Consider the following 16,504-nt stretch of genomic DNA (forward strand, 5'->3'; position numbering starts at 1 on the left):
GTACTTTGTATTACTATCTACTTACTATTGGCTAAGGCAATGTTGCCTTTTTTGGGCCTTATTGGGTATCTCAGTTAAAATAACCTATTAATCACTGACCATAAGAACAGACTGGCTGGATCACACCAGAGGCCCATCTAGTCCAACATCCTGTTTCTTTCCCACAATAGCCAACCAGGTGCCTCCAGGAAAGACACAAAGAGGGACTCAGAGGTCAAATAATCCTTGTGTTGTTATTAAATTTTTATACCACCCTCACAATGTGCACACACACAACTGATAATACTGGTAAATGGATACTTCAGAGTACAATAAAGCATTTTCTGTGCAAGTGAAATCTCCCTTAAAAAATCTGTGTGATTTTGCACGAAAATATCATGGTATATTTTAGCAGGAAAAGAGTAGTCCAGTTGTAATTCTGGGATATTTCTACATCCCACCTCAATCTGCTAACCTAAATTGGGACAAATTGATCTGTTGCTGGGAGATCTGTGATTCCAGATCTCTAGCCCCCACCTGAAGGTTGGCAACTGTAGGAGAGAAAGGGAAAGGGGATACTATGGAGGCTTTCAGGAAAGAGGAAATTGCAGGTGAGGGGAAAGTTGGATTCAGGTTCCTGCTTATCCTATCTGAGCAGTGAATCAAAGACCAGATCTTGAACATGTGGCTGTTGTGACAATGGGCCATGAAATCTCATGAATGGCCCCCGAACTTCACAGTCCCTACAACTAGTAGCCTGTCTCCTGGGGTTGACAGGATATTGAATAAAGATTATAAATCAGTTTGGGGATTAATAATGTAATATATGGATAATTCTGAAAGGTTTATTTCATTGATAAAATGTATGTTTGAGTAATTTAATAATCATATTTATTGCCATTAAAGAGAATGAGATGGCATCAGCTCTGACAGGATCTGTGTGTCCATTTAAAATATTCCTTTGCTGTAAAATCCCAGTTTATTTTCAGGCATACACCACAGGAAGCTGGACTCTGTGATGGTTTCCTGCTGAATTTATTTATGTGATGCATGTACTTGCAAACAATGAGTCACATTCCTACTTGGCATGTTTGGGTGTGCACTTAAGTGCTGCTAAAAAGGCGTGCTGCAGCTGAAGCACTCAAGCATTGGGAAATCTTTTAGCTTCTCCTAACTGCTTATTAATTTAATGTATGTCAGGGTAAGGTCTGGTGCTAACAACCAGGCTTAGGACCTAAACTCTGGTACAAAATCATGTTTAAAGGGAGAATGAAGATGACTAAGGTAATCCCAGATATTCAGTACAGCTTTGATAACATATAACAGGTTTCTGAGTGTCTGTGAATCCCACTGCCCATCTCCTGGTCTTGTTCTGTTACGACTCTATATAATGAATTACAAGAAAGGAGAACTGGGAAAAATGGAAAAAGAAATGGCAAATTTATCTATTTAATTTCTATGCTGCCTTCCCATTGAGGCTCAGGGCAGTTTACATAAAATGAATACAGCGCAATTCATAAGAACAGCAACTATTACAGTGACGTTCATAACTGAAGACAACAGTATTAAAACATTTCACGTAACTTTCTAACCATGTTCCCATAGGAGGTCAGATTGGGTTCTGATTGTGGGGAAGGGCGTCTGAGGGTCCAGTGGATATTGTTGAACCGGTCATCGTCAACTAAATGCCTGGCTGAAGAGCTCCTTTTTGCAGGCCCTGCGGAATTGTGGGAGTTCAGTTAGGGCACTGATCTCTTCAGGGAGCTGAAAGGCAAGCTTGCCAGTGATGTCGGGATTCTCCGGAAGCAGTCAGGGGACAACTAGTGTCAGTTTCATGCTAGACGTCTAATCTGGAAGCAGCCTATGTAAGGCCTGAACCAATCTCTGTGGGGCACATATCATAGAATCATAGAGTTGGAAGGGGCCATACAGGCCATCTAGTCCAACCCCGTGCTCAACGCAGGATCAGCCCAAAGCATCCTAAAGCATCCAAGAAAAGTGTGTATCCAACCTTTGCTTGAAGACTGCCAGTGAGGAGGAGCTCACCACCTCATCCTTGAGCCATGGGTTCCCACTTGCTTTAGGCCGGAGGAGAGAACCTCTCTAAGCAGACACTCTCCAGCACAGGGAGTCTCAGGTGAAACCTGCAGGGTGACACTGGGGAAGAGAGACCCAGACAGCAACTGGCAGTTCAGCCTCAAGGGTGGTCCCCCGCAGGAGGAGGTCGGCAGGCAACAGAAAGCCAAGCCCAGCAGGGGGAGCCCTAGCGGCAGGCGGGCGGGAGCCGGCGCCCCCTGGCGGAAGACAGCTCTTGCGAAAAGAGGCCGTTGCGTCAAAGGCTCGGGAGGCCTGCGGGCTTGAACCTGCCAGCTGCGTGGGGAAGGAGGAAGCACGTCTTCCCCAAGAGAGCTGGTTGCAGGCCGAGGTTAGTGCGAGTGATTTGCCACTAACAAGAGCACTCTGTTTGAGCTCAGGAACATTGCATGGCTGATTCTGAGCCGACGTGAAGGCACATTTCTGATCGTGGACGGTTTCATCGGTGTGGGGTTAGGAGTGGGCAAGGATTTGGGGTCGTCCCGCTGGGTGATTTGAGGTCCGCAGCTGAATTCTCCCCGCTCCTTCTTTTCAAAGGGTTTTAAAAACAAAAAAAGATCGTCTGGACATTGCCTAGAGCCCAAGAGAAAGCAGGGAAACTCCCCTGGCCAAGTCCATGTTTTGCGCAAAGGCTCCCTGGGCCAGGGCATATGCGCGCTCTGTGTATGTTCAACGGCACCTTGCCCGAAGTCCTCGGCCCGGCGGAGCGCCCTTGGCGAAGAGGCCGCACTGCAGAAGGGGGCGGGACCGCGCGCCTCCCCTTTAAGGAGGCTGCCGATGAAGTCACCGTCGCTGGGCCAGCTCCGGGAATCGCGCTCGCTCGGCTGGCCGCGGAAGGAGGAGGAAGAGGAGGAGGCGCCGACAGCAGCAGCAGCAGCAGCAGCAGCAGCAGAGGAGGCAGCAGCAGCATCGCGCGACGCTCTCGAGGGGCACCTGCTGCCCAGGCGGCGCCCCCCCCCCCCGTCGGGCTCTCGTAGCGGTTCCGCGGCCTTTGGAGTCCCCGCCGACCCGCGGCGCTTCCCGGGCACGAGTGCCGCGGCCGAGATGCCTTCGGACCGGCCTTTCAAACAGCGGCGGAGCTTCTGTAAGTCCCCGGCGGGAAGCAGCACCGGAGTCGCCTCCTCCGTGGAAAACCAGGGGCCGGCGACGCGGGCAGGCGCTCCCGAGGGGGCTGCCTGTGCGACCCTCCCAGTCGGAGCGCTTTGCTACGAGGGCTCCCTCGGGGGGGGGGGGAGAGACTTGACTCCCGGCCAAGTGTCAGCCCCCCCCCCCCCCGCTCCTGGCAGGTTTCCCGAGAGGACTCCCGCGCAGGAGCTTCGCCCTGGCATGCGGGGAGGGCAGGGGCTCCCCCGCCTCCAGCGTCCCCTTCCGACGGCTGGCAGCGTCTCTTTGGCCGGGCCGCGTTGGCAGAGGCTGGCAAGGGCGCATCTGCGGGCGGGCGTGCTTGGCCGAGGGGAGGGGGGAGTCACCGAGGGCGCCCTTTGTCTGGCGACGCCAAGGTGCCCACAAGGCAAGATAGGGAGGGTGAGGGGGGGGGGAGGAGAGTGTTGCTTTGGTTTGCGGGGTCAATCGTCGCCCCACCCCGCTGCGCCGAGGGACCGGCCCTCCTCCTCGGCCGTCTAAGTGGGGGGGGGGGGAGGAGCAGTCCCCCTAGCGCCAGAAGCCGCCCCGTTCTGCCCGGGCCCCCTCCGCTGGCATTTGGGAAGGCTCCCTCCCAATTGGTGCAGCCCGCCCCCTCCCGCGCCCAGGGTCCCCGCTCTAGGCCCGGAGATAAGAGTCGCGTTGGGACCGGGGGAGGGGGGGGGTCGCCGCCGCCGCCGCTCGCTCTCTCTGGAGCTGGCCCAGGAAGGGAGGCTCTTTGTTTTGCCTCGGCGCTCAAGTTCGCTGCTGGTGCGCCAGGAAGGGCAGGCGGCCAGGCAGGGAGCCAAAGGGAATTAGCAGCTGCAGCAGCCTTGCCCTGCTGGTGATGTCATGCCTGCAAATGTGTGTATGTGCGGCGGGGGGGGGGGGAGGACGGTGCAATAAGGTGCTCATGTCGTCCGGTTACTGAGATTTAGGGAGCCAGGCACCCCAGCGCCCTGCCTAGAAAAAGCCGAATGTTTTGTGCATTTAAGAAAGGAGCTCTGCTGCGACAGAGGCGCTTCCCTCCCCTCCGGTGGAAACCTTGCTTGCTTCTGATTGGGTCTGAGCTGGTAAGCACAGGCCACCTCCTCTTCTGAAAGCTTTGTTATGCTCCGAAGTCTTCACAAGGGTCGTTTTTATGTAGTGTGGGGGCCAAAAAAAATCTCTCTGCAGGTATGATTGGCTACCATGTTTTACAAGCAATGCTATTTTTGGAATTATTGCTCCTCCTCACTTGCAAAGAGAATCCAGACTAAGGTAATACAGAATGCCAAGGGAAGGTCTCTACAACAGCTTGTTTGCTCAACAGTTCAACTGCTTGGATGATGATGATCCTAGGATAGGTGCCTTTCTTAAATAGGTAGGCCTGTAATGTCACACCCCCAATGTTGTCAGGAGGAAGTTACCTAAGACTGCAATCCTGTGCACCCATGGCTGAATTGACTAATGCAGTCCTAAGCGGAGTTAGATCCATCTGAACTCACTGACAGCAATTAATCTAGGTGTAACACTTTTCAGAGTTGTACTGTTCCCATGGAATGTAGTGAGGCTTAATGCAGAGTCAGTATGTAGTGGAGCAGAGAACACACAGGAAAGAAATGACGTGCTCATATCATTGCTGGACTGAAGACACATTCCTGAACATCAACACTTTGCAGAATGCGTGTTCTGAAATGTTTCTCATCACACTAAGGTTATAGCTGTCTTCATCCTATCTTTTTATCCTTAATTATCTTGAGTACTGTGCACATTTTATAGAAATATAGTTGGGGTGTGTGCTTGTGCGTGAATGCCCTATCACTTCCTTTCACATTGTTTTTCATTTGGTCGGCCAAGTTTGAGAGACCTCCTTTCTGTGATGACCTTTTGTGGTGTAGTGAGCCAAATGTATTTTTCACTTCTCGATCCAGATTGTTAAATGAATGCAGAATCGGCACAGAGAACAGCATCCTGAGAATTTAATTGGGAATCTTTTTTTAAAAGTTGAAGTTTCTGGTCCTTATGAATGCAAAAGCATGTTTGGGGGAAAGTCGACAACATCAGGTGATAGGAGCTAGAGAGAATGAACAGGAGGTGGGACTCGATGCCTTTCAGCACAACTTCCTAACTTCTTTAGGGTTCCATTCCATAACTTATATCATTCTCTTAGTATCAGGCAGATACTCCTATCATCAAAGAAAATTCCAAGTAATGGTTTTCTTTTTTTCATAAATGTTGTGCTCATGCAGTTTTTATTTTGAATACTAGCAAAAAAAAAAACCCATTGCAAAAAAATTACAATGGGGTCTAGCAGCCCCCTCACCTGGGCAGGCTCTGCTGTTGTCTTACCAGGCTGTTTGATGTGGGGGGGGATCGCTGTTGGGGTGTTCTCATCTTCCCCTGACCCAGGTAGGTTCTTCCAAGGCATGGCAAGGCCACAGTGGGGATGCACTATGATAGGGACTGACTGGCATCCCAGGGCTTCCATCCCTCCCAGCTCTATCTCACTGGCTGGCTCAGGCCAGCAGGCTGGAGCTTCTACCTGCTGGAAGAAGTTGGAAGAGGGGGCAGGGGGGAGACAGCCTACCTGATTGGCCATTCGTTGACTGGCTGGCCAATCAAATGGGTGTTGAGTTGGTTGCAACTCCTCCCACAACCCCAGTAATATTTTATTTATGTTACAGACTAGTAATGTTGTATTTATGTTACAAATATTTGAGCAAAGGAGTTTTTCAGACCACAAAGATCAACTGTGTCCTAATACTGTTGTACTTTAGGTTCTCATTTCAGCTCTTTCTTTTAAAGAAATAGGCCTACAAAAGGAACTTGTTAAGTTTTAGTTGGTGAAGGGACACTTCCCCTCCCCCCCCCCAAAAAAACAGATTGCTTTTGTGCATTTCTTTGATTTCAGTCCTTCAACCCCGCCCTTCTCTGCTCTCTTTTGGACCTCTGTTTTCTTTAAACTTCCTTCCAAGTAAGGGGTTCCGTGGCACTCAAGCCAAGACACTTGTATTCTAAAAGAACATCTTTCATTTTAAGGGATTGCATCTTAGTTGAAAACACTTTTGTTGTGGAAAAATGACCCCTTATTTCCGATGCCAGCGTGTAGTTAGGAATATGTCATTAGCCAGGTTTGACTCACTGACTTATTTGCTCATTTCCTGTTTACATTTATGTTTTTTAAGGACTTGCATGGGGGTGCTGATGCTTTGTGTCTATACAGCTGTCATATTCTTTCTGCCTACATACCTTTCAGGTGGTGTCTCTTGAATCCTTTTCTGGCTCTTTGATAGGTCTCGTTTTGAGAAGATACTGATGATGAATGTGATTTAATTACATATTCCTTTGGGGAACTGTGGAATGCTTTAAAACAAACTTTCTAATCAATCAGTATAGGTGAACTGGTCCACAAAAACAACATTATTGGCTTACTTCCTTGTTTTAATCATTTGTGGTATTTTATTAGAGTTCAGAAGCTTTCCTTCTCAAGGGCAGTCCATACCTTCCACAGACATCTAGGGAAAAGATCTGACATTTTTTTTTACTTCACACCATCGTTGTTATGAAAATGGAGAATATGAGACCCAAAGGAAATGAATGATTAGACTAAAGATATCCAATCAATTTAACCTGAAATTGGATTGGTGTCCATACCATATGTAAGCAAACCTGGACAGAGAAGCACCTCAGCAATGCATATACTAGTCCCCTCTTACAGTGCAGTGCAGTCACCTGTGGAGACTTACTTCAATCTAAGAGTCTATTGATTCCAGGAGGTTCAGAATGTAGTAACTCTGTAGAATTGCACCACTAGATGTGTTGTGGTATCCAAATGTGCATTTTGTGTGGACTCCTTGCTGTGTCAATTAATCCACACTAGGTTGGCATTTCTGAAATGCTGTGGTGTCCAACTGTACTAATTGTAAAATAACCTTTGTTGGTATGGTACAGTCCCATCAAATTCAGACACCACCAAGGGCCAACCCTATAAGAAGAAGAGAAAGAGCTGAGGTTTTATACACCACTTTTCACTACCCAAAGGTGTTTCAAAGTGGTGTACAAACGCCTTGTCCTTCCTCTCCCCACAACAGACACCCTGTGAGGTAGGTGGGGGCCGAGAGAAGTCTAAGAGAACTATTCTAGGAGAACAACTCTTAAGAGAACCGTGACAAGCCCAAGGCCACCCTGCTGGCAGCATGTGGAGGAGAAGTAGGGAATCAAACTCAGTTGTCCAGATTACAGTCCACCACTCTTAACTATGGTGGCTCTGAAGTGACCTTCAGAATGTCTGAATGTTTCTGAGTGCTGCTGTTTGAGAGGTAATTTACTTGTAAACTAGTCCATAGAATTGGTACAGGTGGAGGGAGAGCTTGATCCTGTGTGTTTTGTATTCTGACTGTTGTGCAAGAACATTTGAGAATGCAGTTCCTCATCTGAGCCAGTGTCATACAGCAGATTGGCCTGTACAAACACCTGAACTGGACCTAAGCTATTCACTGTCTCTTTCTTTTGATTCTGTGAAGGGCCCCTTTTCTCAGGCCAGCTCCCAGACTGTGGGTTGGGGACCACTGGTTTATAATATGTTAAAATTCTAGTTAAAACACAATAAAACACATAATGCTTCACTTTCCCGTCACTCAGCCACATCCTGGCTGTAGTATCATTGGCTGCTCTTCAATGGTAGGATATTCTGGGAGATCTTATTACATTTTTCATTGATTTTCGTACTTTTTTTAGCCTGCCCTTCAGGGATGAAAGGGTGATGCTTGTGGGTCTTTGCCTTCCCCTCTCAACAATCTTGTGAGTAAGTTAGGCTGAGAAAAAGTGACTCTCCCAAAGACACCCTCGTGCCAGGGTGAGGGTTTGAATCCCTGCCTTCCCAACCCAGCATGAAATAAGCAAGGCCTGAAGTTGGAGTTCTCCCTCACAGAGGCCTCATGTGGGCTTCTCTCGTTAGGGCAGCTGCTTCAGATGTAGAGAAATGGCGGAGGGCAGCTGGCTCAGCCTCTTTTCCCAGGCATCTTGTTTGAAAGCAAGCAGGATTTAAATAGCCTGGGACGGGCAGGGAGCTGGGATGGCGAGGTCAGGCAAGGCAGCTGTGCCGGTTACGTATTTCTCCCAGCTTATTTTCCACATGCCCTTTTTACTCCCTCAGCTGACTGCTTTGCTAAATACTTTCTGAGAAAGAGAGGGGTGTCAGCCAGCCATTTCTCTTGCGCTGGGACCAGAGTTGTTGTTGTTTTGCTTTGCTGGCCAAAGTAAGGATCAGGAAGCAAAACAGAGTGTGGGGAGGTCAGCCAGGTTCCTTTCAGTCAACACAAAGCTTACAGCACTGGGGTAGGCCTGAAAAGCAAGCAAAGGGTTGTCAAAGGACTTCTGTTTGCAGAATGCTTGTAGCTGCCTTTCTGTCTCCTCACATGTCACATGTTAAGCCCAGCCTTGCCTGTGGTGCTGAGTTCCTAGAAAGAGCACCATGCGATGTTGCAAAACATCCTAGTCTGACATACTTCTGCTCCCACCATTTTTTAAAACTTCGTAGTTCAGATTTATTGTTTTGCCACAGTTTTTTGTTTCTGTTCATTTATGGCAGACTTTTGGATGTAGTCCATAAACCTTTTGTTTGCCTGTTTTTAATTCTGTGCTTAAAAAAAAAAAAAAGCAGCTCGACAACCTTTGGTCATGTTTATTTTGTTCCAGCACCAGAGCTGCCAAGGTGGTATAGCATCGTCCCTGCCTCCCAGGCCTGACTCACTACAGATTGTGTTGTTCCATTTTGCTTGCTGTCATCCAGAGAAGATGCACAGCTGACTCAGACAGGAGGAAGGAAGATGCCGCAGAGATTAGCAAGGGCCCTAGATCCAGTGATGCACAAAAAATCTCCCCAGGTGCTGTAGAAAAATTATTTGGGTTGTGAGGTTGACCCAACACATTAAAACCAAAGATTAAGAAAAATCCCTGCTATTATTAATAGGAGGGAAAAACAAAAAAGGCATCCTATTGTGCCTGAAATTCAAGGTCTTTGTCTGATTAGGAGACCCAGATGTGAAACCCCACTCTGTCATGGCAGTTGGCTGGGTGATCTTGAGACAGTAACTCTCAGGTTGTCCTAGCAGAGAGGGTTGTGAGGGGAGAGAGGTCTCCAGTGGGGGGGAAAAGAAGGCATCTATCTTGAAGTACCTGTTTGTCTTCCCTACCAGAGAGAGGATTTCTACTGGGGGATGAGTTGACTCTCCCTTTCCAGTACTAGAGGCCAAATCCAATCATACACAACCCACACAGCTCCTTTAAATTTAACTCATACCCTTGGAGATCCAGCCATTTCGTCTCCTGTGGTTTGACCAGACTTTTTCAAACCATGGCTTCATAGTAATATATTTTGTAATATAGATATGTAGATATTAAATAATTGCCCTAGTTATGAAGGCAGTTTGGGATAACATTTCCCTCCCCCCTCCATCATACAGACGTGTGTTTATTTTATTTTTCCCCTGATAAAGAACAGTATACTTGAAATGTTTGGAGTTGGTTTCAGAAAATAAACGTTTTATTGGAAAGATTAGTAGTGAGTCATAAATGTTTCTTTAATGATATGTACAAAACTAAAAGAAACTATTGTGATCACCCACAACGTTTGTGGGGGAGGGACTTCTAGTTTCAATCTACAGATACTAAATAGTCCTTGAAATCTCTGTTTTCACAAAGCCCTTAAGTGTCTCCCCACCCCCAGGTTTTCACCTCCAATTACAACATCCATCCATAGGTCAAGATTAGCTGTTATTTATTCTTCGCTTCCATTGGCTAAACTAATTTTTTTTGTCCTGTTATATTGGATCTTAAGTTTTTTGTGTGTGTCTTCTCAAGTCATATCTCTGCTCACAAGTGTGAAGTGTAGGCTTTCTACCCGTTCCTCTTATTGGAAAGGCAGGTATGTGGAGAGGATCTCAAACTGCATACAGGTGGAAGGAGAATTCTGCTGTCATGAATACTACTACACTTGTCAGGCTTAGAATCCATTGTAAGCTCCTTGAAGGCAGAGAGCTGTCTCTCTGTTTTGCGTTTTTACTGGTGCTGCTGTGTAAAACATATGCTCTGTGTTTGTAAATCAAGCCTGAAAAATACAGTTCAAGAACATGAAAACAAAGGCAGAATCTTGCAAAACCCGTTCTTTCCACTCATCTTGTTTTGCCCAGCCTGGATGCAGGTGATGTCAGGACCAAAGGACACATGATCACAGTTCTTGTTCATGGTGCATAATAGATTGAGGTCATGTGGGCAGGGCTTAACAAAATAATAAATAACTTCCATGTATATAGTGCTTTCCCTCATATTTCACACATATCAACCTTTATAACAGATCTGTAGACTAAACCAGTATTACTATTCTCATGTTTTAGATATGAGACTGAAACTATGTCTTAGCTGATGGCCTCCTCCCAGTGAATTCTTGTTTGTGGTGAAATTTAAGCAGGGGGTTCTCTGGTTCACAGCCAACTCTCCTAACCACTACATGAGCTCAGTAGCAGCAGACTTTAGCAATTAGACTTGTGTAATTTTCAGCAAAGGAATGCCTGGAGATAGTTGTTTTTCACTGGGAGAGAAAGGACTTGAATGAGTTTTAGAACTTAAAAAAAAGAATTCTGTTAATATATAATTATAACCTATTATTTCATAACATCCTCTTGGAAGTCAGAAGGTGTTCTTTTTCTTCTCTTGAGTTCTTTTCTCCTGGCCTCCAGGAGTTAGTGAACTGGCAGTTACTTTCACGTAATCTGGTTGCAGTGGGAATTCTGTGCAAATAGCTGTGCCCATTATTTTAGGTCAAATAAATATTTTCAAAAGGGAAAAAACATACAGAGGACCTTGTGGAGGTCTGAGGTACTTGTGAAACTAAATCCTAATTGAGAAGAAACATTTGGAAATGGTTTAATATTCTTCTACTTATACAATTATTTCACCTCCAAAATAATCATTACTAATATCGTAAATGTTGTAGTCATAAAATCATAGATTGGAATGTCCCTAGAGGGCATCTAGTCCAACCCCCTGCTCAATGCAGGATCAGCCTAAAGCATCCAAGATAAGTATCTGTCCAGCTGCTGCTTAAAGACTGCCACCATCTCCTTAGGCAGCTGATTCCACTGCTGAACTACTCTGACTGAATTTCCCCCCCCCCTATCTAGCCGGTACAGGTGACTGTGAGCAGAAGCAGGCCTTGAACTGCCTCCTGACCCTTTGGCCCATAGCAACAGGTCTTCAGTGACAGGAGATTCCATTTAGCTGTGATGGTTGGTAGCTGACCACTGTCAGGTCAATAGACTCCATTTTATATGTCTAATCCCCCTTTAAAGCCTTCTGAGTCAGTCATGATGATAATATCTTGTGAAAATAGGTTCTTCAGATCAATTCCAGATCGCAGTGAGAAGTACTTTCTTTTGTCAGTCCTAAGTCTGCCAGTAAATTTAATTGAACCTTCCCACGCACACCAGTTCTAGTGTCATATGTTTTTTGTATATACTTTCCCATGCCATTAATAACTTTTAAAAAACGTTTTTGTTGATCCACTTAGTCATCTTTTCCCTTGTCCTAAACCAAAAATACCCTAATACTTGAGTTGTTCTTCATAGGGAAAGTGTTCTACCTCTTTGATCATTTTGGCTACCTTTTTCAATATCATTGCCATGGTACCTGTTTTGAAACAGGGAAGGCATCATTGTACACAGTGGCATGTGTCTAACCATGCAGTTCCTCTTTTGGGGAAAGGCTGCTGGTGATTTTCATTAGTTTTCATCTTCCACAGCTGACCCCTAGCCTGTTTCTAAGGGGCCAGTGACTTCATCTCCCAAAACAAAATGTTTGCTCAGTGGGCTTCAGTAGGAGGTGGAAGCTGGGAGAGTCTAGTCCCACGATATCTGCTGATATGTGAAAGCACAGCACTGTTCCATGAAGCTATGATGGAGAATCAATTTAGTGTAGTGGTTAAGAGTGTCAGACTAGGATCCAGGAGACCAGGTTTGAATTCCCAATTGTTGTCTTTCAGCCTAGGGATTCTGTGAAGATAAAATGGAGATGGGGGAACAATGCAAGCTTCTTTGGGTCTCCATTGGAGAGAAAGGTTGGGAATAAAGTAAAATAAATGATTTATCAAACTTATTTATCTGTTAAAACCTGACTTTCATTTTGCCTCAAGGCTGATATTGACTATTCTGTTTTTCAGTGCCTTCCCTGTATGCCTAACACAGAATCTGCCTTTATATTGCTGCTGCTGACATTTTTAGCCTAAAGATGGTCACTTCATCTGCGAATCCCTTCAGTATATGTGGAGTTATGAATTTTTGCCCTAATACTTACATTAAAGCTCATTGGCCAGTTTTATTATCTGCTCACCCAGCTTTTCCCAATCTGCTTTCACCACCCTGAATAATTTTGTTTTGTTTTGATGAGCACTATTGTAAGAGTTCCCCAGACCTCCAAAGTGCTGATCATCCTTGACTTGCACCCAGATTCCTTATGTCCTCCTATACATGAAGCTGCCTCACTCTGAGAGACTCTACTGGTCTATCAAGGTCATTGTTGTCTTCTCTGACTGGCATTGGCTCTCCAGGGTTTTTCCCATCTGGTACATGTTCCTGTTGACTAGAGATAGCGTGGACCAAAGCTGAAACCCTTTGCCTGGCGAGCAGATGCTCTGCCACGGAGCCTTTGCCCTAACTTTTGGCTTCTCTCTTTGACTTCTGTTTTGACTTCTGTTCCTGTGCAAGCATTCAGAAGTGTATAGCTGACTGTGCAGAAGGAGAATCTGGATTGTGCCTGCTGTGTGTAATTTCCATGCATTCAGTTCTCAGGGTCTCATTTGCCTGGAAGCCTGTTAGGTTCCAAAAAACGCTGCAAAATGAAAGATGTAGATCGTAAGTCAGAAGCATTGAGGGATAAGAGCTGATGCAAATGAGACGCTGAGCACACAGAGATCAAGTGCACTGTTAGCAGGTGCAGCTATTCATTCTGTTTGTGTGTGCCCAGCCAACTCCCACTTTTATTGAACTCCTGGCTTTAGGGATTACACAATCAGGTTTCCAAGATTAAGAGATTCTAAGGTGCCCCAGTCTCATCCTCTTGCTTATCTTGGCTTGTTTACAGTTCACTGTGTTCCCTGGAGCCAGCCACATCAGATATGGCAACCTGTTTCTGTTATTTTCATCTTGGAGTGAAAGAAGGGTGAAGTTGAGAGCCCCTGATTTTTGCCAGTGGATCTACATGCATAAAGTTCTGTTTCTCCCACTGAGATAACTTGGAAGACAGGAGGTATTCAGGAAGCTGTTGTCCCAAGAGAAGACATAAAGCATACAGGTCCACAGGCTGTTGTTGGTATTTTGGAGGTGATTAATGTCAGCTCCTCACCAGCCATACAATTACAAAGCATAATAGGCTGTAGGTGGTTAGTTATGTTAGTGGCATGCTTTATGACATGACTGTAAGACAGTGATGTTAATTCGCAGACTTGTTAAAAATGTATCTGGAAGAATTGTCAATGTGCTTACAAAAACAGTTTTGTATTTTTTAAATTCCTTTCCAAGCTTAATGGGGAATAAGACTGTCCATTGAAATGAGAGCAGCTACCCTTACTAGGATTATACTGAGGGTGACAGTCTTAAAACATACCTGTGGCTGAGAAAATGTCAAATGCTTTTTAAATGTACTGTATAACAAAACTGCTGTGCAGCTTGTAATGCACTGGGAGTGGAAGAGCTGGGTTTGAGATGCATTTAGTTTCCTCTTGAAACTAGAAGTAGTTTGCAGTGATGTATTGTCTCCTGTTTAAGAGAAAATAGACAGACACCCAGTGATAAAACATGTCTGTCAACCAATAGTAGAAGAAGAAGAAGAGCTGGGTTTTTGTACCCCACTTTTTACTACCTGAAGGAGTCTCAAAGCAGCTTATAATTGCCTTCCTTTCCTTTCCCCACAACAGAACTCTGTGAGGTAGTTGGAGCTGAGAGAGCTCTAAGAGAACTGTCCTGTGAGAATAGGTGTAAGTGAACTGTGACTAGTCCAAGGTCATCCAGTTGGCTGCATGCAGAGGAATGGGGAATCAAACTCAGTTCTCCCCGCCCACCCGCAGTTGTTTTTGCACTTTAAATGCCTTGCGGGGGGATCCTTTCATGGCTCTATGTAGATCTCAAAAGCCTGTCAGCATTTCTTGTGATGCTACGAGTTCAGCCTTCATTCCGTGTCTTGCTTTGAATAGGGAGAAACTTTGAAACCCGCATAACCTGATAATGTTTTTGAACTTTCTCTTTGCTCATGAATTATAAACCCTTCCTCCCATCTAAAATATTTTAATGAGATTAAGGCAGCTATCAGAAATGTGGGGCTCCCCACCACTGGATGTCTTCAAAGTGAGATGGATTTGCATATCCTGGCATCCTCCTTAATTGTGCCTTGCATCATCCAGATTACAGGGATCTGGAAACAGACAGGATGCCATGTTTGTGTTGACAGAATAATTTGGTTAATCTTCAGACCGTGACTCAGTTGCATTTGTAAAATGTGCCCTAACTTATTCCAAAACACTTTACAAAGTTGTGTGACTCTGTTCTGGTACTTTTGTGTCTTATTACAGCAGCCTGTTACAGAGGTGGCCAGTTAGTTTGATACTAAAATATTTTGTGGCCAGGTGATGCCCTTGTTCCCAGTCTTGCTCACCTGCTACTTGCAAATGGAAACAATCTTCCAGCTTGTTTCTCCTGGGAACTTGCTATTCTTGACTGAGAACACGGGGGAACCATAACAAATTTCAAAAGGAAGTTAATGTGTTATTTCCATTGCTGTCAGTACTGAAATCCCATTATAAATGCAGTTCTGAGTTCTGCTAGCTCACCCTGGTCTGGTGGTGATTGTTTACAACCTGATGGCTTGCATATGCACAGAATGGTTTTGTAGCATTAAATGTAAAGTAGGCCTTGTAAGATGTGTTCTGCTGAATTTGACCAGGAATTCCTCAGTCTGAGATGCTGGTCCTTTTCTGTCAAGCACCAAGAAGGAAAAAGCCTTCCTTTAAGCAATGAGATAAGCCAAATGAACCTTGCCCTCTCTGCGTATGTAGGTAGGCAGGGGGTAATCACATCTGGAATCCTGTACCCACATTGCCTCCCCCCCAGGCTTCCTGTTATTCCTGTTGAATGCTGCTGCTCCTACTTCATGTGGATTGAAACAACATTTTCTGTGAAACTTGAGGGCATCATGTAACTGGATGACATCTTTCTGTTTGATATATAAACTTTGGTACTGCCTCCGATCCCTCTCTTCTTACTAGAGTATCTGTTTTGAAGGACATCAATTGTGTTTCAGCCTCAATAAGAATGAGGTAGCCAAACAGAATTTGTGTGACACTTTAAAGATGAATCTCCCAAGTTCTCAGAGTCTTAAGCCAAGTAAGTTAAGCTGGTCCTTAGCCTCTGGGTCCAGTAAAAGCACAGTGAAAAATTGTGAACTGAAGATGTCTCTCTTTTACCCCTTAGCTATTTCCTTTCATCTGTTGTAATCATAAACATTGTTCCTTTTCCTAATATGCTGGAATTGAAGGAGTATCTGTTAGGAATTAAGCAGACTTTGTCTTCTCTATTCTATCTCCTTCTCTTTCTTTATTCAGTCTTTCCTTACTACTTCTTTTTGTCCAGTACATTAGGCAGAAATGGCAATTGTTTCAGTATCTTTTACCATCCAAGATCTGGTTTATCATCTGCTATGTTTTTAATAGGAACCTATGCTAATTTTTGCTGACTTTTTAAAAAAAATGTAGATTCTAAGTATTTTTACATAGGTTTTATGGGTACTTAGCCCTCTGTTCTTTTCCTGGTTGAAAGTTACTTGAAAATTGTTTAAGTTACAGGATAGCTTTTGTTTTCAGGGATGTGGCAAAGCCAGAATATCATGTTTCTTCAATTGCCTGGACCCCAAAGTGCTTTTAAAACTCTGGAGTCTTTATCTGTAAACTGCTAGAAGTGATATAAATAATTGGTTAAGGCCTAAGTGGGAGGAGAAAGGGGCGGGGCCAGTCCAGGATAGTGGAAGGCGCTGATTGGCCTCTTGCCCGGACTGACAGGCATTCCAGCCAGTCGGGTGAGAGGCCAATTGGAAGGCGCAATGCGCCTTCCGTTTGGGCCCTCACCAGGACAGACAGACCACAGTTCCATCCAGTCAGGAAGCACGAAGCGCCTTCCAACTCGCCCAGCCAGGAGCAATCTGGAGATTTCTGCTCCTGACCACCGCAGGGAGAGGAGATCAGTAGGGCTGCCAAGGAGGATGAGAATAGAGGCTCGGACAGGCTACACCA

The 16,504-nt window shown here is 45.4% G+C and overlaps 1 protein-coding gene across 1 annotated transcript in view; it reads left to right on the forward strand.

Annotated features, from left to right (window-relative positions):
- The first annotated feature begins 2,818 nt into the window (after positions 1–2,818).
- Positions 2,819–16,504, forward strand: part of MAP1LC3A (microtubule associated protein 1 light chain 3 alpha) — a 36,451-nt gene continuing 22,765 nt past the window's right edge. Inside the window, exon 1 of the mRNA XM_077335312.1 lies at positions 2,819–3,157. Within this exon, the coding sequence (XP_077191427.1) occupies positions 2,851–3,157 (307 nt within the window). The 5' untranslated portion in view covers positions 2,819–2,850. The remainder of the gene's footprint in view (positions 3,158–16,504) is intronic.

Source organism: Paroedura picta, chromosome 4, assembly GCF_049243985.1.
Source record: "Paroedura picta isolate Pp20150507F chromosome 4, Ppicta_v3.0, whole genome shotgun sequence".
NCBI lineage: Eukaryota > Metazoa > Chordata > Lepidosauria > Squamata > Gekkonidae > Paroedura > Paroedura picta.